This window comes from Eretmochelys imbricata, chromosome 3 (assembly GCF_965152235.1).
Source record: "Eretmochelys imbricata isolate rEreImb1 chromosome 3, rEreImb1.hap1, whole genome shotgun sequence".
Classification (NCBI taxonomy): domain Eukaryota; kingdom Metazoa; phylum Chordata; order Testudines; family Cheloniidae; genus Eretmochelys; species Eretmochelys imbricata.
In genome coordinates, this window is record NC_135574.1 from 206,412,858 (window position 1) to 206,429,727 (window position 16,870).

The 16,870-nt window shown below is 36.8% G+C and overlaps 1 protein-coding gene across 2 annotated transcripts in view; it reads right to left on the minus strand.

The window, feature by feature from the left end:
* RALGAPA2 (Ral GTPase activating protein catalytic subunit alpha 2) overlaps window positions 1–16,870 on the minus strand; it is a 304,928-nt gene that overhangs the window by 237,887 nt on the left and 50,171 nt on the right. Inside the window, exons 6-11 of one of the 2 annotated variants that reach the window (XM_077814154.1) lie at window positions 16,613–16,790; window positions 14,038–14,144; window positions 9,357–9,495; window positions 6,968–7,167; window positions 4,916–5,140; window positions 108–275 (exon numbers count right to left, since the gene is read on the minus strand). In XM_077814154.1, the coding sequence (XP_077670280.1) occupies window positions 108–275; window positions 4,916–5,140; window positions 6,968–7,167; window positions 9,357–9,495; window positions 14,038–14,144; window positions 16,613–16,790 (1,017 nt within the window). Of the gene's footprint in view, window positions 1–107; window positions 276–4,915; window positions 5,141–6,967; window positions 7,168–9,356; window positions 9,496–14,028; window positions 14,145–16,612; window positions 16,791–16,870 lie in introns of both variants that reach the window. The other variant, XM_077814153.1, reaches the window with a different exon arrangement.

Below are 16,870 nucleotides of genomic sequence, written 5' to 3' on the forward strand. Positions count from 1 at the left end.
CAAATATCTATCATTAAAAAAAAAACAATTGTATGAAAAAGAATTGACAAATAAGAATAATATCCATCATTCAGCTTGTACACAGTAAGTAATGATTGGTACCATACATGTTTGCAATCTGTCTCTGTATGTTCCAAGTTGGACACATTATCTTGAATATTTTCTTGTTTATCTGGTTCTTCCATGAACACAGGCTTGTCTTGCAATATCCACTTTTTATATACCTTAACCACTTTCCGTGTTGCAGATATATCAGAGGATGGCAACAAAAAAGCCTAAAATGCAAATTTAACTCAATTTACCTATCACAGAATATTGCAAATTACACAGACCAAAAGAAAATAGTTTAAAATCTACTTTTAAATCACTACTATCAAGAGCTATGATTATCACTAAGCTATATAAAAATCAACCTAAAAATACATTTGTGAGGTTCCATAATCATTGAGCTTAGCTGACTTCCATATTACATGTGCTCAGACTGCAAGTAAAAGAATATTTTTCTTCACTGTCTCTCTGCAAACTCAACCTGGGTTCTTTTCCCATCTTGCTCAACATTATCAGTGACAGAAGTTCTGTAAACTAAATTATGCGCTTAGATACACAACCTGTAAAACCCCACTGATTTCAGATTATGTTATCAGTGTCACATGTAAAATCCCAGTAAGGCAAATGCTGTTAAAGGGGTGCCACCAAGGGCATAACCTGGAAGATGGGAAGAACAAGTGGCATTCTGTTGCTTCCTACTAAACTTTCTGAGGTCACAGAAGAACATATTTTTGCATACTTTTTATGGTCTGCAGCTGGGAGCCTCTCTGTAAGGTCCACCGTTCAAGAGCCTTGGGAGGTTAAGCTCGCAGTCTCCTAAATCTGACAGACTCATCAGCTCCTAACATCCCTAAATAGGTCTGTCAGCCCTTCACAACATTTCTAAGTATGGTCACGGGACCTGACAATCCTACTAAGACTTCAGAGGGTGAAATTCCCCCGAATAAGTGTAAGGCTCAAATGGGACCAGAGGACCATCAAAACATGTTATATATAGGGCTGTCGATTAATTGCAGTTAACTCATGCGATTAACTCAAAAAAATGAATTGCGATTAATTGCAGTTTTAATTGCACTGTTAAATAATAGATTACCAATTGAAATGTATTAAATAAATATTTTGGATGCTTTTCTACATTTTCATATACGTTGTATTCTGTGTTGTAATTGAAATCAAAGTGTATATTATTTTTGCTTACAAATATTTGCACTCTAAAAATGATAAACAAAAGAAATAGTATCTTTCAGTTGACCTCATTCGAGTACTTAGTGCAATCTCTTTGTCGTGAAAGTGCAACTTACAAATGTAGATTTTTTTTTGTTAAATGACTGAATTTAAAAACAAAACAATGTAAAACTTGGTTTTTTTGTACATAATTATACATTTGTAAGTTCAACTTTCATGATAAAGAGATCACTACAGTACTCATATTAGGTGGATTGAAAAATATGATTTATTTTGGTTTTTTACAGTACAAATACTTTTAATGAAAATAAATAAGTGAGCACTGTACACTTTGTATTCTGTGTTGTAACTGAAACCAGTATATTTGAAAATATAGAAAACATCCAAAAATATTTAAATAAATGGTATTGTTTAACAGTGAGATTAATCGTGATTAATTTTTTTAATTGCGTGATTAATTTTTTTTAATAGCTTGACAGCCCTAGTTATATACTTTAAGCCTAAACTCTACCATAACATTCATCTAAGGAAATGTCCCTTGTTTGGTAAAAAGACACTGGATAACAGGAGATCTTGAGGAACCGCATAAAGATCACTGTAGTCTGTTATGCCAATATCAAATTCCTACTTCAACATTTAGTAATCTTTAAAATTAGAGTTTAACCAACTAAAACTTTGATTCTCTGCATTCGATAGTGGTTAAAACTTCAGATTACTGAATTTATCTATCTTTCACTTCGTATTCATGCTATGTAATAACAAACAAAGTTAGAAGATTTTTTGGACTCTAACGAACATTTATTTTGTAATGTTTTATAACATTGCACACCTTGTGTGATTAACTCCTAATAGGGTAGAAACTTTTTATCTTGGCAACAGATGTGCCATTCTCTCCCCCCCCCCCATATTATGATGCAGGCCAAAGTCTGTTTTATAAGAGACTTACTTGTAACTATGGAATAGTTACCTACTTTTCATAAATATAGTCTGAAATGAGCGGATATAACGAATCCAGTCAATCTTTTTCCACCTGAGCTACCCGGATGGTGAGCACTGCAGTGACATCTTGCTTGGAACCTGGATATCTGTCAATATGATTCCCTCTGACCAACATGTGGTGAAGCATTAAGAGGTTAGAACGGGCCTGGGCAACTGGCAGTCCGGGGTCTGCATCCAGACCACCAAACCATTTATTTGGCCCACCCATCGACAGGGTCGCAGCCCCAGAAAAAGTTTTTTTTTTTTAAAAAAGATTGAGCCGGGTTGTTGAGGGGCACAGTCTTTTAGTAAAACTGCTGCCTATTCATACCATTCTGCTTCACTCCACTTCTCCATCAACACAGGCTCTGACTCCACCCCACCCAGTTCCAGCTACTGCCTTCCCATTCGGTGCCTGTTTAGGAGCTGACCCCAGCCACCGTTCCACACAGTAGGTGGGGACAGAGCACATCCCTGCCAGTCGGAAGGAAGTAACTAGAGCTGAGTAGCATGGGATGAAGCTGGAGCCTGTGCTGATGGGAAATGAAGGGGAGCCTGGAAGCAGAAGCCTATGCACCATGTCGCAATGCCATTCACTAGCCCAACCACTTCTCCATCACGCAAGCAGGAGGTGGACTCTGCCCCATAGCACCCAGCTTTGATTACTGCTGTACCATTGGCTCCCACAACCAATTTGTTTGTGGCCACATGGTGGAGCCTGTGCCCTTGGAGCAGCAGAAACTGGGAGAGGTAGAGAAAAAAAAATTGAAGACAGAACTGTTTTCTTATTTCCATTTATTAATCCCCTGCTCTTCTGCACATGGGAAAAAAAGGTTTTAGATTCATTTAATTGGTATTTATTTATTTATTTATTTATTTATTTAAAGGCTGGGCTATAAGGGACTTTTATATTTAAGAATACTTCAGTTTTACACTGTTAATACGTGGTTAATTGTATGTTAACATGCTGTATTGTAGGAAATATTTTTGAGTTATGCAATATGTAGCCTGTAAACAAAAAAAACCCATGGTCCGCCAAAAGTGCTACTTTAAAGTTAACCATTCCCGGGGTAAAAAACAGTAGGACAGTTTTAAGAAGTCCTCAGCCCTCATCAGCTAGAAGGAAGAATGCTTCAATATACATCTTCAAGGGAGGGTTCAAGAGAAGCATGAGAATTAATTTACATGGTGACCAGAAGAGATTCTCACTTCCTCTTCTTTAAAAGAAAAAAAAAAAAGACCAAAAATCTATTCTCGGTTTCAAATGCATAATCCATATGTATATTAAATAAAAGGCAAAGCAAATTTCTGTTGTGATGTTCTTTATTTCCGTAACATACAGTGAAGTTTTAAGTATTTTGAAGGTTTCAGAGTAACAGCCGTGTTAGTCTGTATTCGCAAAAAGAAAAGGAGTACTTGTGGCACCTTAGAGACTAACCAATTTATTTGAGCATGAGCTTTCGTGAGCTACAGCTCACTTCATGAAGCTCACGAAAGCTCATGCTCAAATAAATTGGTTAGTCTCTAAGGTGCCACAAGTACTCCTTTTCTTTTTAAATATTTTGAAGGAATGCTGAATTAATTTATCATAATGCCAGAAGAGGGCAGCATAACACAGCATTCCATAAAGGATACCTAACTGTTCTTTAGTGTCAAACCACCTCCACCTCTTTTTCAATATAGAAAGCATCTTCACTGCATACAGATACTTTTTCCTCTGAAATCTTTTTTTAAAAAAAGATGGCAAGTACATACCAGGGGCTAAGAGAAAACATCCAATAATGACGTTTACTGTTGTCTACATAGAAATTATGTATTTGCTTTGATCATAGCTGCAGAAGCAAGCTTCTTGCAAACTCAGCTTTGCACACACATATGCAGTAGCAGACGCTACATGCTTTTTAATTATATGCACCAGTATATGAGACATCAAAATTCATATGCAAGGCTGCATTAAATGATCTAGGAGAAAGTGTGACAGTATTGCTATTTTGATCTGAGCAACACATTTGTATTCCTATTTGACTTTCTTATCTTCATCTATCAAATTACTAATTTATCCTGATAAAAAAGTTTGAGATTTTCAATGCTGGCAAATGACAAAACGTCTTTTAATCATGTTAATTCAGCATCTTGTCATAGTATATAAATAATACAGTTTTCCTCACCTGCATCACTTTCAAGTTATCTTATTTCAGAACCCTCTTCTAAATTTATCACATAGATATACAAAATCTTAAACTTACTTTAAGTTTTCAATGGTAACCACCAGTTAGTTTATAATCAGAAAATGTGAAACAGACTCAAATTGATAAGCATAGGGGGAAAAGTGTCTCTCTGATCACACTAAGAAATGGCAGACCACAATATCCCATTTCATGGGTTTTAACTGCATATGTCCAAGCTTAAAAGCTCCATCTTTAGATGAATTATATTGTATATAATATACATGAAAGCGTCTTTAACAAATGGCTTTCCTGTATTTGGAACACTATAAATAATAATCATCTAAGGACTGGACTTAGAAAGGACTCCTAAAGATAAGGACTTGCAGAAAGGACCATGGTCAAGTTTAGTCAGTCATTTGGTTCAACAGCATTTACAGTTTTCTTTCACATAACACTTAGCCACACAGTGCACTTATATTTGTGCTTCTGCAGTTTTTTAAGTTATACAATAGTATGTATAATCTCCTACTACTTACTTGGCGAAATACTTCATTAACAAAATTGACGTAACCTCGAGTGGACAACAGAATTCTCTGTACCATCTCATACACTGTCCGATGTTGTTCTTCAATGCTGCAAAAGCTAGAGTTACTGAGTCGCCTATCAGACAAAGTGCTGCTATTGGAATGATTTTTCTCTTGCTCTGATAGCACACTAGTTTCCAGCTCGGGGTTTTTATCTTGGGTTGTACCACCAACAGTCTAGACAGGAGAAAATGCAAGCCTAATAAAATACTTGTATAATACTGCATATAAAACATACCAAAAACCTGGGTTACTTATTATGAACTCCAGTTACCAGCAACTTTCACAAACCCATGGAATCCCAGGAGCAACTGAATACAACTTTTAATAAACTTGAGCCAAGCAAAAAATTAGTGATATAATATTTAAATGCCTAATGTGCATCCTATTCCCATATCTCAGATCTGTTGTCTGTAAGACAGGAAACCACAAGATAGGGTGAGTTGGACCACGGAGATTTAAAAGAGTTTACCAATATGGGGTACACCAGCAACCTTGATTTTCCAACATGAGGAGATCTACCTTCAAAGATACTTGCTTTTTAGTCTTTAGAAAATAGATGGCACATTAGGACACAGTGCTAGGGGATGATCCTTAGGTCACTCTGCTCCATCGGAAAGGAGAGAGAAATTGGGGAGGAAAAGATGCAGGGAGGAAGAGAACAAACAGAGGAGGAGTTCCAAGTCACTTTTTTCGTTTGGAAAAAATTGTCACCCTAGTCACATTCATGAAGCATCTTGGCAAAATGGTAAATTATGGGGTTATATGCAATAGCTGCAACATTTCATAATAAAAGGGATCCAGTCATGAGAGAGAAGATGACAGAGGATGTTGTCCTTTGAAAAGAGATTCTTTAAAACTTATCTACTTAGTGGAAGAAATGTTATCTTAAATGAAAACATGTAATCCACATGCAACAATACTCAATTCACTGAAAGTATTGCCTGGGCATAGGCACTGATTAGAAAAACTTCCTTTCTTTTTACTGTATCAGATTCCAGAAATACCTCTGAGTGAAGTTCACAAGCTACAAGGGAGAGCACCCCACATTTGGTGAAATTCGAAGTCATTAAAAAGTCAGCACTGCCAACAACTGCCACACAGTTCTTACCAATTTTGCTCTATACTTAGAAGAGGAATCTCATATCCAACTATGGGGTAACTGTTGACAAATTCTGACTTTGATGGTGAACAGTTTACCATACCTCACTGGGTTTTAAACCAAATATTTTTTTCAGTACAAGCTTTCAGACAGTTTTACTAGAGAGAAAAAGTCTCTTCCAGTTTATGTGGCTATAAGTATGTTGAACAAGGCAAGACAACTCTTCAGACAAAAATCTGGGAGACACAAATTGATTTAGAGTACTTGAGCTTCAGAGAAACAAAACAAAAAAGCCCTTCCTGTTAAATAGCTACACAAATTTCAACTTTAGACTTCTGACTTTCTATGTTTTCTTTAGAGAATCTGCAGCGAAGGCCAATTGCTTGCTATGAAACTTTTGGTGTGTGAAGCTACCAATCCTGGCCAGATTAGAATCAGTAATTTGTAAATTAAATGTCCACTCCGCAAACTGCTGGTGGATTATATTGGTACTGCTTTTCCTCATTTCCAGATGCTAAATTGTATTAAAAAAAGCTAAAAATACATTAAATACTTTCCTAGTATTTCACTGTAAACAACTGCTAAAGTTGTTGTAAAGATGTTGTGTGATTATTAAAGACGGCCAGCAAGACTCTCTCTCTCTATTGATTATACTGTATTCAGAAGGTTGCTTTTCCTCTTTAAATAAGGCAAAGGACAAACAGCTACAGAAATATTTTCTGGTACATTGCTAAAAGTGCTCCTCCAAAGACTCACTCCTCCATCAGAGGAAAGCTAATTTAAACACCATCATTCACCCACCTAAGCAGAGCATTTCCTTTTTGTTTCAGTTGTCAATATATTTTGATCATCTGCAGCTTCTCTAGCATATACATAAGGAAACAAGTAAGTTTATGACATACCTGAATGATTTTAGGCAGCATTTCTCCTCCATTTTTAGTATTCTGCTCTGAAGTTAAGTACTTCTTTTCGAGAAAGAAGGTTACAAGCCATTTAATAAAAACAACACGAGCAGCCATGAATGGGATTTTCGTGCTGTAGATGTTCTCATTATTCCGAGTTGCAGTAATGTATGCTGGTTTTGGCCTCAAGTCAGGAATATCTGGTGAGATTAAACAGATAATATAATTAAATCTTTTTTTAAAAAAACAACAACAACTGCTTGGTGAAATGAATTGAACATTAGACCGAAAGCATTTTTTCTCCATGTGAACTAATAAATGTGATGCACCAGCTGTTTATACCTAATATTATTCTTATTAATATATATTTATATACTGCCATCATTTTGATTGGTGCTGGAGAGAAACAAGACAAAAAAAGCACAGCTCCTGCCCTGAAGAACTTAATCCATACCAGATAAATAGCAGACAATGCAAGCAGCGAACAAAAGAAAGGGACAGGGAAGGGAGGGACAAGAGTTTAAAACAAGAATACGTAGAATGTAAAATTATCTTATAAATTCTGATCATTCTTATTGAGAAAAGGTAAAAGAGGGATGGAGTAAATAAATCAAGAGCAGGCAAATAGTGCGAAGCCAAATGGAAGGAGTGAGGCTTGAGGAAGAAAAAAGGATGTACTAAGGCACACTAGAAAGGGGAGATCAACTCAGGTGCAAGGAGCAGTGTGAGAAAAGCACAGAGAAAGTGGAGAAAAGGCAAAGTGCTCAAGGTGTGAAGAACGACCAGAGCACAGAAGAAGAACTATAAAGATGAGAGGTAAAACACAGGTGGGGCAGGGTTGTGCAGAGGCTTAAAAGTGGGAATAAGTACTTTGAATGTTGTGAAAAAAATGAAGTGAAGGATCTCTAGGGGTGAATAACATGGCTGAAGTGGCAGTGAAGTAAAATTACTTGTGGCACCTTAAAGACTAAAATTTGAGCATAAGTTTATGCTCAAATAAATTTATTAGTCTCTAAGGTGCCACAAGTACTCCTGTTCTTTTTGAGGATACAGACTAACACGGCTGCTACTCTGAAACCTGAAGTAAGATTGTATTAGCTGCTAAATGCTGGATAGACTGAAGAGGAGAAGGTTCACAGTCAGGGAGGATGTTGAGGAGGAGTATTTCTACTGGTCAAGTATTAATGGCTTTGGTTCCATTCAAACACCAGCACTTGAGTTCCAATGCACCACTTAATTGATGTATTAGGAACAGCTCAAAAATAAAAGGATTTCAACATTTCTAGAGTGACGGAAGCCTTTAATCATACAAATGGATTTTTTTTTCCTGGCTCTGCAGCTCTAACCCTTACTCACAGCATGTCTGTACTCACATCTACATCTCAGCCTCCTCTGACCGTCCTACAGTGTGTCTACACTTTGAGCTGTGGGTGCAATTCCAGCTTGAGGAGACATCCTTGTGCTAACTCTCATTGAGCTAGCACACTAAAAATAGTGTGTAGTCACAGAGCTGCAAGTAGCAGGACAAGCTAGCCACCTGAGCATTTGCCTATGGTCTCTCACGGTCATGCACTCAGAGCAGCTAGCTTGTCCTGACACTGGGACACCCCCAGGCTACATTCTGTATTTAGCACACTAGCTCAATGAGAGCGAGCACAAGTATGTCTCTCAAGCTGGGAATTACCCCTAGCTCAAAGAGTAGACATACCCTTAAGATGCCATTCTCTCTCTCCCCCGCCCTTCAAAGATGAAGAAGATAAAAATGATTTTACTTGTATCAAAACTAATGTCTGGCTTTTGGGCACCTGAACAATTCTTTCAACAACCACTCTGTATAATGTATTTTACCATATTTATGCACATTCCTTGTTAACTTAAAACATGAAGGCAATGGAAGTTTTGGGTGCTCAAGGAATGCAGGACTGGCCCCAGCCCACATGTAGGAAGTGAAGTTTTAAAAAAAAAAAAAAAAAATCACAACTTTCTCTGTTCAGTCCACTGCTCCCAGGGGGACATGAGGGATTGAATCCAGCCATGGAACTATTACAACCCATTTTTTCCTTAAAGCAACAGTAAACAACCCATGGAACTAATATCTGTGATTGCATGTGAAAGATCACGGTTTATTTTTTAAATTAATGGCACCTAATAATTTGATAAAAATGCAAAATAAATACAATTATGTTAACATAATCTGTTTCACCATATGAGAATATAAAAAGGGGAATCTAAAATAGTACTAGATAAAATATTTTTTTCTTATAAGCCATTAAAAATAACACAAATGTCACACATATGCTCATCAAATATAGTTGTAATGATCACAAAGAAACTACAGAAAGTAACCACCAAATATTTTTGCTACTTAAAAGTAAAACTCTCTACTTACCAAGGACAGGTTTGTAGAGGCTGGTTAGTTTTGTAAAAGATGGAAACAAGTGAGGAAGATAATACTTTCTAAACAAGGCGAAGAGAAACTTAAAACCAGTGTCTTGGTTCTCCTTATTCTTCCACTCTAAGCTTGCAGCCTTTGACATGGAGTCAAAAAAAAATGTTTCAAATTAATACATATTCTATGAAAAATTTCTTCATGTTGAGGATAAATTCTGCTTTACTGAATGTGGAAGAAAACACTTCAATAACAGATACGAAATATGAGTATTCTATTTCCAAAGCGCTACAGAGTACAATAAGAGCCTAAGAAAAAAAATGATGCATGCCAGGTCATTTAAAAAGCAAGCATACAAGAAGCTCATTAAAAGCTGACACACTTCTACTGTTATAATCCAATCACTTACATAAATGTCATAAACTGTCATTATATTTTGTTAAAATATTTTACTAAGATTAAACAAAGCTTCTTACCTCTAAGTAGGATTCTATGAAGCTACTAGTCTCTCCAGAGTATATTTTTCTATCATAATCAGCACAACCAACTCCTGTCATTAATGGAGTTGCATATGCACATACAAGATAACCTTAGGAAGCCTGAATCTTGAGCCATACGTATTAGCCACTGGCATTGGGAGCTGACTGCAAAATCTGATTGTTTTGGTGCTTCAGTATGTCAGCCCTGGTGAGCATCAGGTGTTGTGAGCACACATTATGTGAGCTTCCACGTACCATTCTGACCAGTCCTGATCTGCAGTATCTTGGTACAGACATTGTTAAATTGTGCTAAAGACTGTGGTGATTTTTTTCACTGAAATATAGGCATGTTAAAAATAGTAAGCATGTTCCAATCACAAAACCCTACATGTGCTAGTTTCCCCTAATTATTTGTGCCATGGATTCCAACACAAGAGCAAAGAAGAATGGTGAAGGCAGACATCCCTGCAATAAGGGAAAGACAGACTTCTACTTGCTCAATCCTTCCTGTGGATTTTGATCTCTCGTATCAACTTCACACCATGTAAATACCAAACCAGTTTAATTTATTTACCATTCTTCTGAGGTACATTCTTTCAACTCGACTCAATCCCTGCCCCCATTTTTAAAGCAGCTTCAAGAACAAATAAAATTCTCAGTAACTGAAAATTTTCCTTTTTTCAAATTCCCACAAAAGTCCATCTGTACACCAAACCAGGAAATATCAAGTCTAGTCATCTTGCTAAGAATTTCATATTTTCACATCTAAAATTAAGGGATACTGATTCTTCCTTTACTTTCTATCACTGATTTGTTTGCTTCAGCCATAGTCTTATTAAATTTTCCCACTTTCATCAATAATGAACCTACATCCCAATGAAATGTTTTTAAAATTCCAAAATCACCAAAGATCCTGTAACTTGCAAGGCCCCATTCTGTAAATACTTACACATGTAAGCTCTGGGAGTGAAAGTATTGTCTGGAGTTTTTCCACTTTTACTGTCTACTGTCTGAAGTAAATTGTTGCTCCTACTTGATTATTTTAGGTTGGTGGAGTCAATTTTAATATATTAATGCCACAGCGCATTTATTGTAAGTCTAATTATTGTCAGAGTACTCAGGGATTTTGTATACATGTTCTTTTTATAATGTCAAATCTACATAAATAAAATAAAATGAACCTATTTGTGAGTAGCATCACTCAACACAATGTGTAACTTTATTCATGTGTGTAGAATTACTGTTTGCCCTGATGCTGCAAAAATTGCACAAGAATATAAATTCACTATTGCCTTTAAAATTTACTGTCCAGTGATTGCTTTCTTTGGCCATCTCAAGTCACCTGACAGAGTCAGCTGTATTTCCATTAAATATTTCTTGATTGCGTCCACTTTAAGCTGTTTTTCCTAGTTTCAAAAACTAAATTCAGTTAAAAAGCATGTATTTTTGCCAAAACGTTTATTTTTATTTTGCATCAGGGGTATCAGCTAACTTTTCTCTATTCTCAGTTTACATGCTATAAACTAACTGGGCCATTCTTTTGGTTCTAATTACACAATATACTGAAGCTAATTAATTTACAAAGCATCAGCTCTACTTTCTCCAGAAACCAAAAAACTGACAACAAAATTGTGGTCTGAATTCAAAGACATAAAAATTTGTTTCCCTCAAAGAAGACTCTTCAAAATACATGCAGCCTTTAGCCTCCGTTAAACATGAGGGTGTTTGTCTACTCCGTTCTTGCCTAAAGCGTGGCTTTTCCCTAAGTGTCCGCTCTGAACACTCATTCCGTACTCTGAATGGATGCTTTTCATCTCATCCATCACCATCATTAAAAAAGGTTTGTACAGCCAAACTGGGTCCTTAGGTGCACTAGTGCAACACCATTTTCTGCAAGTGTAACTGATCAGAATTTAATGCACAGTTCTGTTGATGAACCAGGATGGAACAGAATCTGCAGTGCACGCAGTGCTAAGGTATTTTGGCTTTGCAGGCCAAACAGCACTAAAAAAAACCTGTGAACATATTTTTGCACCATAGTATGTTGGAAGTTTGTATATATAAAGTGAGCAGTTCTGTTGAGTAGGAAGGTATCATTTTTACATTGTCACTTTGTACAGTAAAACTGCACTTTAAGCAAGATGACACAAACACTTAAAACCATTTACCATTTTGCTCACATAACCTTCCTAAAACATGTCTCCTATAGAAATAAAATATCAATTTTCAACTTTTTAGTTTTTCACTACCTTAGTTCTTTTTACAGGAAATATCAGAGTTCTTTAACACCTAATTTGTATATGTTTACTTGTTCTATTAGGATTGCTTTTTAATATTTCACTCCCTCATTTTACTTTAATTTTGTTTTAATCTCAATTTTTGTATTTTTAGAATACTTTCATAGTTCTTCTTTCCTACAGAAAGAGTATGTAGACACTATTGTGTCTTATCTATTTTTAATTAAAATTTTGATTTAAACCAGCCTTCACATTCTTTTACAAAAAAAAAAAACCCTCAATCTCTCCACTCCTATCTCTTCTCCACTCATTCCTGGTATCTGTTTTCATCAATGTATGTATCACTAATAAGTTATATCTATATCCCCTAGCCAATATTCTAAATGCAAACCCATACACATAAGATTATCCTGATCAAACCAAATAGTCCCATGGCCTCTCCTCCTTTCCTCACTTACCGTATATTGGGGATTTAAAACACCCAGCCTGACTGACAAATAAATATGGCTGTAAAAGGCAATTTTGAGCACCTTCTTGGATCTGCTGACAGCCAGAAATAACTAAATAGATAAATAGATAGATTTCAGATTAAACAAAGTCTATTTTTTAAAAAATGTCCAAAGTCATTGTCAACATCAGTACCAAATCCTGCTGTAGCAACTATTTAGCTGAAGAAAACAAACCGGTCACAGCCATGCTGCTAAAAATCAACAGCCAATATACTTTCTAAGCTTTGCTGAAGTCCTGGGTTATATGTCTATACTGCATTTTGGAGCAAGCCTCCCAGCCCAGGTCCACAGATGTCTGCTAGTAAGCCTTGCACTAGCACGCTAAAAATAGCTGTGTAGACAATGCTTTAATATTGACAGGTTTCAGAGTAACAGCCGTGTTAGTCTGTATTCGCAAAAAGAAAAGGAGTACTTGTGGCACCTTAGAGACTAACCAATTTATTTGAGCATAAGCTTTCGTGAGCTACAGCTCACTGCATCATCCGACGAAGTGAGCTGTAGCTCACGAAAGCTTATGCTCAAATAAATTGGTTAGTCTCTAAGGTGCCACAAGTACTCCTTTTCTTTTTGCTTTAATATTGTGGTTCAGGCCGGAGCTCAGGCTCTGAAGTCCTATCCCAGGCTTCAGAGCCCAGGCTGCAATGTCTACACAGCTATTTTTAGCATGCTAGCATGAGACAGTGGACCCAAGCTGAGAGACTCACTCCCAGATGCAGTGTACACATACCCTTGGAGACGAGCGGTAAAATAGGAGAGAATATAGAATGAAGTCCTGTGGAGAACACTAAGTCAGAGGTGTGGCTTACTATAATGCATTTCATATACTACTTGGCCTTATGTTGATTTAACAGGATGACTTTCCTCAAAGGTTACATGAAGAGTAAATTACTTGTTAGAATTCTTTAGGATTCTGTAACATAACCGGCAACAGGGATTTGAAGAGTTATGACTGAATCGTTTGACTGAAATGGGTCGACCACCTCTTATCATACTAGCAATACTGATTGCTGAGAGAGGAATTATTCTATTAACAGCTTTTGAAATATGTGCAAAGTGCACCTATTGTACGAAAAGTCAAAATTAATTAAGCTTTGAAATCTGCTTCCTGATTTCAGATGCTGAAGCATAGGTGACTAGGAATTTGTGTGAAACTCTTTACCGTGTTAGAAACCTTCTTTATGGATATAAACTAAAGCTTTAAAAACACCTCACAATATAACATCATCCCTTACTTGTTTTACTTATCTGAGATAGAAATAACCAATTTCAATATAAAAGCCACAACAAAATATTTGACTTCTTTTCTTTTATAAAAAATAAGCAACTCTCTGAATGACAATAACCTCCATCTGAAAAATATTGTACAAGTAGAAAGAACGAAAATAAACTTCCACCACAGGTACGTTTCCTCACATATTAAAGAGTTTACAAAATATTCTTTTCACACCTGGATTACCATATACTTTAACAATATCTGAAGAAAATAGCAGGTTTGGTCCTCAGCAACCTTTTCACCAGAAACAGCTGGCAGAAGTGGGGTTACCTCTTCAGGATAAATCTTTGCTAAAATACAGAGAAAGATTTTTTTAAAAAAAAATTAACATTTTAAAATAGTGGTATAAATAAATTAAATTTGTGATGTATTCATGTTCTATAAAATATTATAGTATAAATACAGCTACTGATTGCACAAAGCCATGTTCCATTGGTCAGTTGGATTGTTTTGATATCTACCCACACCCCAAAATATATAGCTAGAAACAGCATCAGCCCTGGCCCCCAACCACCAAAACCTAACACACACATTTTTCTGTAGGAGACCAATTTCTCAAGAGAGGAATTTCTAGCCTTCACCATAGTGACAATCCTGAAAATAATTGAGTGAGAACTGATGCAGTGATGTCTGAGTTTGCAGATAGCCTGAAACAGTAGCTCTGAGAGATGTGAACTGCTAGATTCATTTTAACACCTTGTTAACTATGAAAATTAAAGATGATAATCTGTGGCACACCGAAAATGTGAGAAAGCATAAACTGAATTTAATACTGAAATGAATAACACAAGGTCTATTATTTATACTAAGTTTTAATTTAAACCTCTGTTTTTAAAATGTATCTGCAGTTGCCACCAAATAATGAAAATTTCCACTGGCGTGCCACAGAATCGAGGGAGCTTACTACAGAATATATGAAAAGACTTGACAACACTAGACATATTAGCTCTTTACAGAGAGCAAGATTGCCAACAAGTGAAAAAAGAATAGAAGGAAGGGATTAACTAACGATGGTTGGAACCACAGTCTCTTATACGCCTTTGCGTCCAAATGTTCAGATCAGTGAGAGGATGTGTATGGAATCAATAGTCCCTGATATCTAACTGAAGTATATCAGTAAAGATTCTAATGTAACAATTAAGAATGACACTGAGCTTTCCCAAAAGGTAACATTCCCACAGATGCCCCCCTCCCTTTTATACTATGCATTTTTTAAGTTTTCCTTCTCCTGTTCCTTCTCTCCCAAACCCACCGTTTTTTCTTGCCTGCTACACTTTTCCCTTTACACCCTGTGGACTCCTCCGGTGGAAAGACCTTAGCAAAGAGATGATTCTTGCATTTACACTTGAATAGTTAGGATCAATCTATTTGTCCTTAAATGAAAACTCTGGAATTTGCTGCCCTGTCTGGTCTGCAAGAGTCCAGATTTGAAGAGCTTCAGGGATGCTGCAAGACTCATCTGTTTTCCTGGGCTTTATCTGGAGAGAGAGAATTGGGCCAGATGGCTGAGAAGACTCTTTGTTAGCAATGAGTCATTGTATCGTTTTCTTAATTGGTATTTTTTAAATTTTGTACATATATTTAGATGCTTGTGATTGGCACCTTTCAGACACATGGGTAAATTAGCCATTTGCACTGGAACCCTAACTGCCTTCCTTTCATATGATAGGCTGAAGACATGCAGAAAAGGGGGGTGGAGCCCCTTACTGTAACAGTCACCAGAACTCCCAGTCCTTTTCCCCTCTTTGTTTAAGGGATACCCTCCCCTAATCTTGATTTAAGTTTCAGTTGATCAGGGAATTTGACCCCCTACTGAACAAGTACCTGCACTGGACACCTGCCAAGTTGTGACAACATGAACACTTTACAACCTAACCTACCCACCAGGTCACTGGACTGCTGATAGAGGGAGTGGAAAAACCCACACTACCCAGCCAATCCACTAGTGAGAAAAATTCCTTCCCAGACCCAAAAAGCACTTAGTGTGATGTCCACACCATGACATAGAAACCCGATACCCCACATGTAGAATGGCATCCTGGGGATGAGCAAGGACCAATAAGACCTCCCCTCTAATGCACAGAAACCTATAGGCTGCCACTGCATCCTTCAATCTAGCCAGTTCACGAAAATCCCTCCCAAACCCACAAGGAGACTAAATGTCCACAAGGAGAGAGGAAGGGTGAGCAATCCTTAAAGGGCCCCAAGGATTTTCTTTCCCTTGCTAACACAAACAGCCTTTCCATCTCTGAGGGGGAGAGGGGGAGGTGCTCATGGTGGACCTCAAATATGGAGATCCACACTGACTATATATGAAGTAGAATTTGGGATTCGTTTTCTACCTATAAACATCTAGAAAGCAATTTTCACCTAAATATAAGCATTGGCTATATAGTATTTAAGTTTTTTTAAATTTTATACTGAAAAGAACTGTCTAGATATACTTGCACTCAGTGACCAGCGGGAAGTAGCAAAGCAGTGCAAAAAGATCTGGTGACTTCTTTTCTATATCTTTAACACTAAGTAACATAAAAATGTTCTGCACTCTGAAACTACAGGACTAGAGGGATACAGTGCTATGAAAATATTTTAATAGATTACTAATCTCAATATGACATGTCTCTGGTTCACTGATTTACAGAGACAGATAGTATGATCTATTAGATATTTTCCCCTATTAGCAACATCTGCAATTCTATGAATTAGCGACCAGAAAGGGCTATATATTCAGCACTTTAATTCTGATGATTTTACTTACCATCAGGCAAATTAGGAGTAGGGCTAATGAGTGTATCCAGTGTACAGGGACCTCTTGATGACATGATCGCTGGAAAACCAGGCACTAGGCATGCAAAAATTAACATTTGCTCCTCTGTGGAGTTTGTCTGAAGTGCTTGAAGCCAAAGAAGAAACAGTCGGATTCCTTCACGTCTTATCTAAAAGAAGAAGAAAGTAGAAAGGTACATTGATATAAACAGGAAAATGCAGTAAAAATACTGAATATTTAAAGAAAATA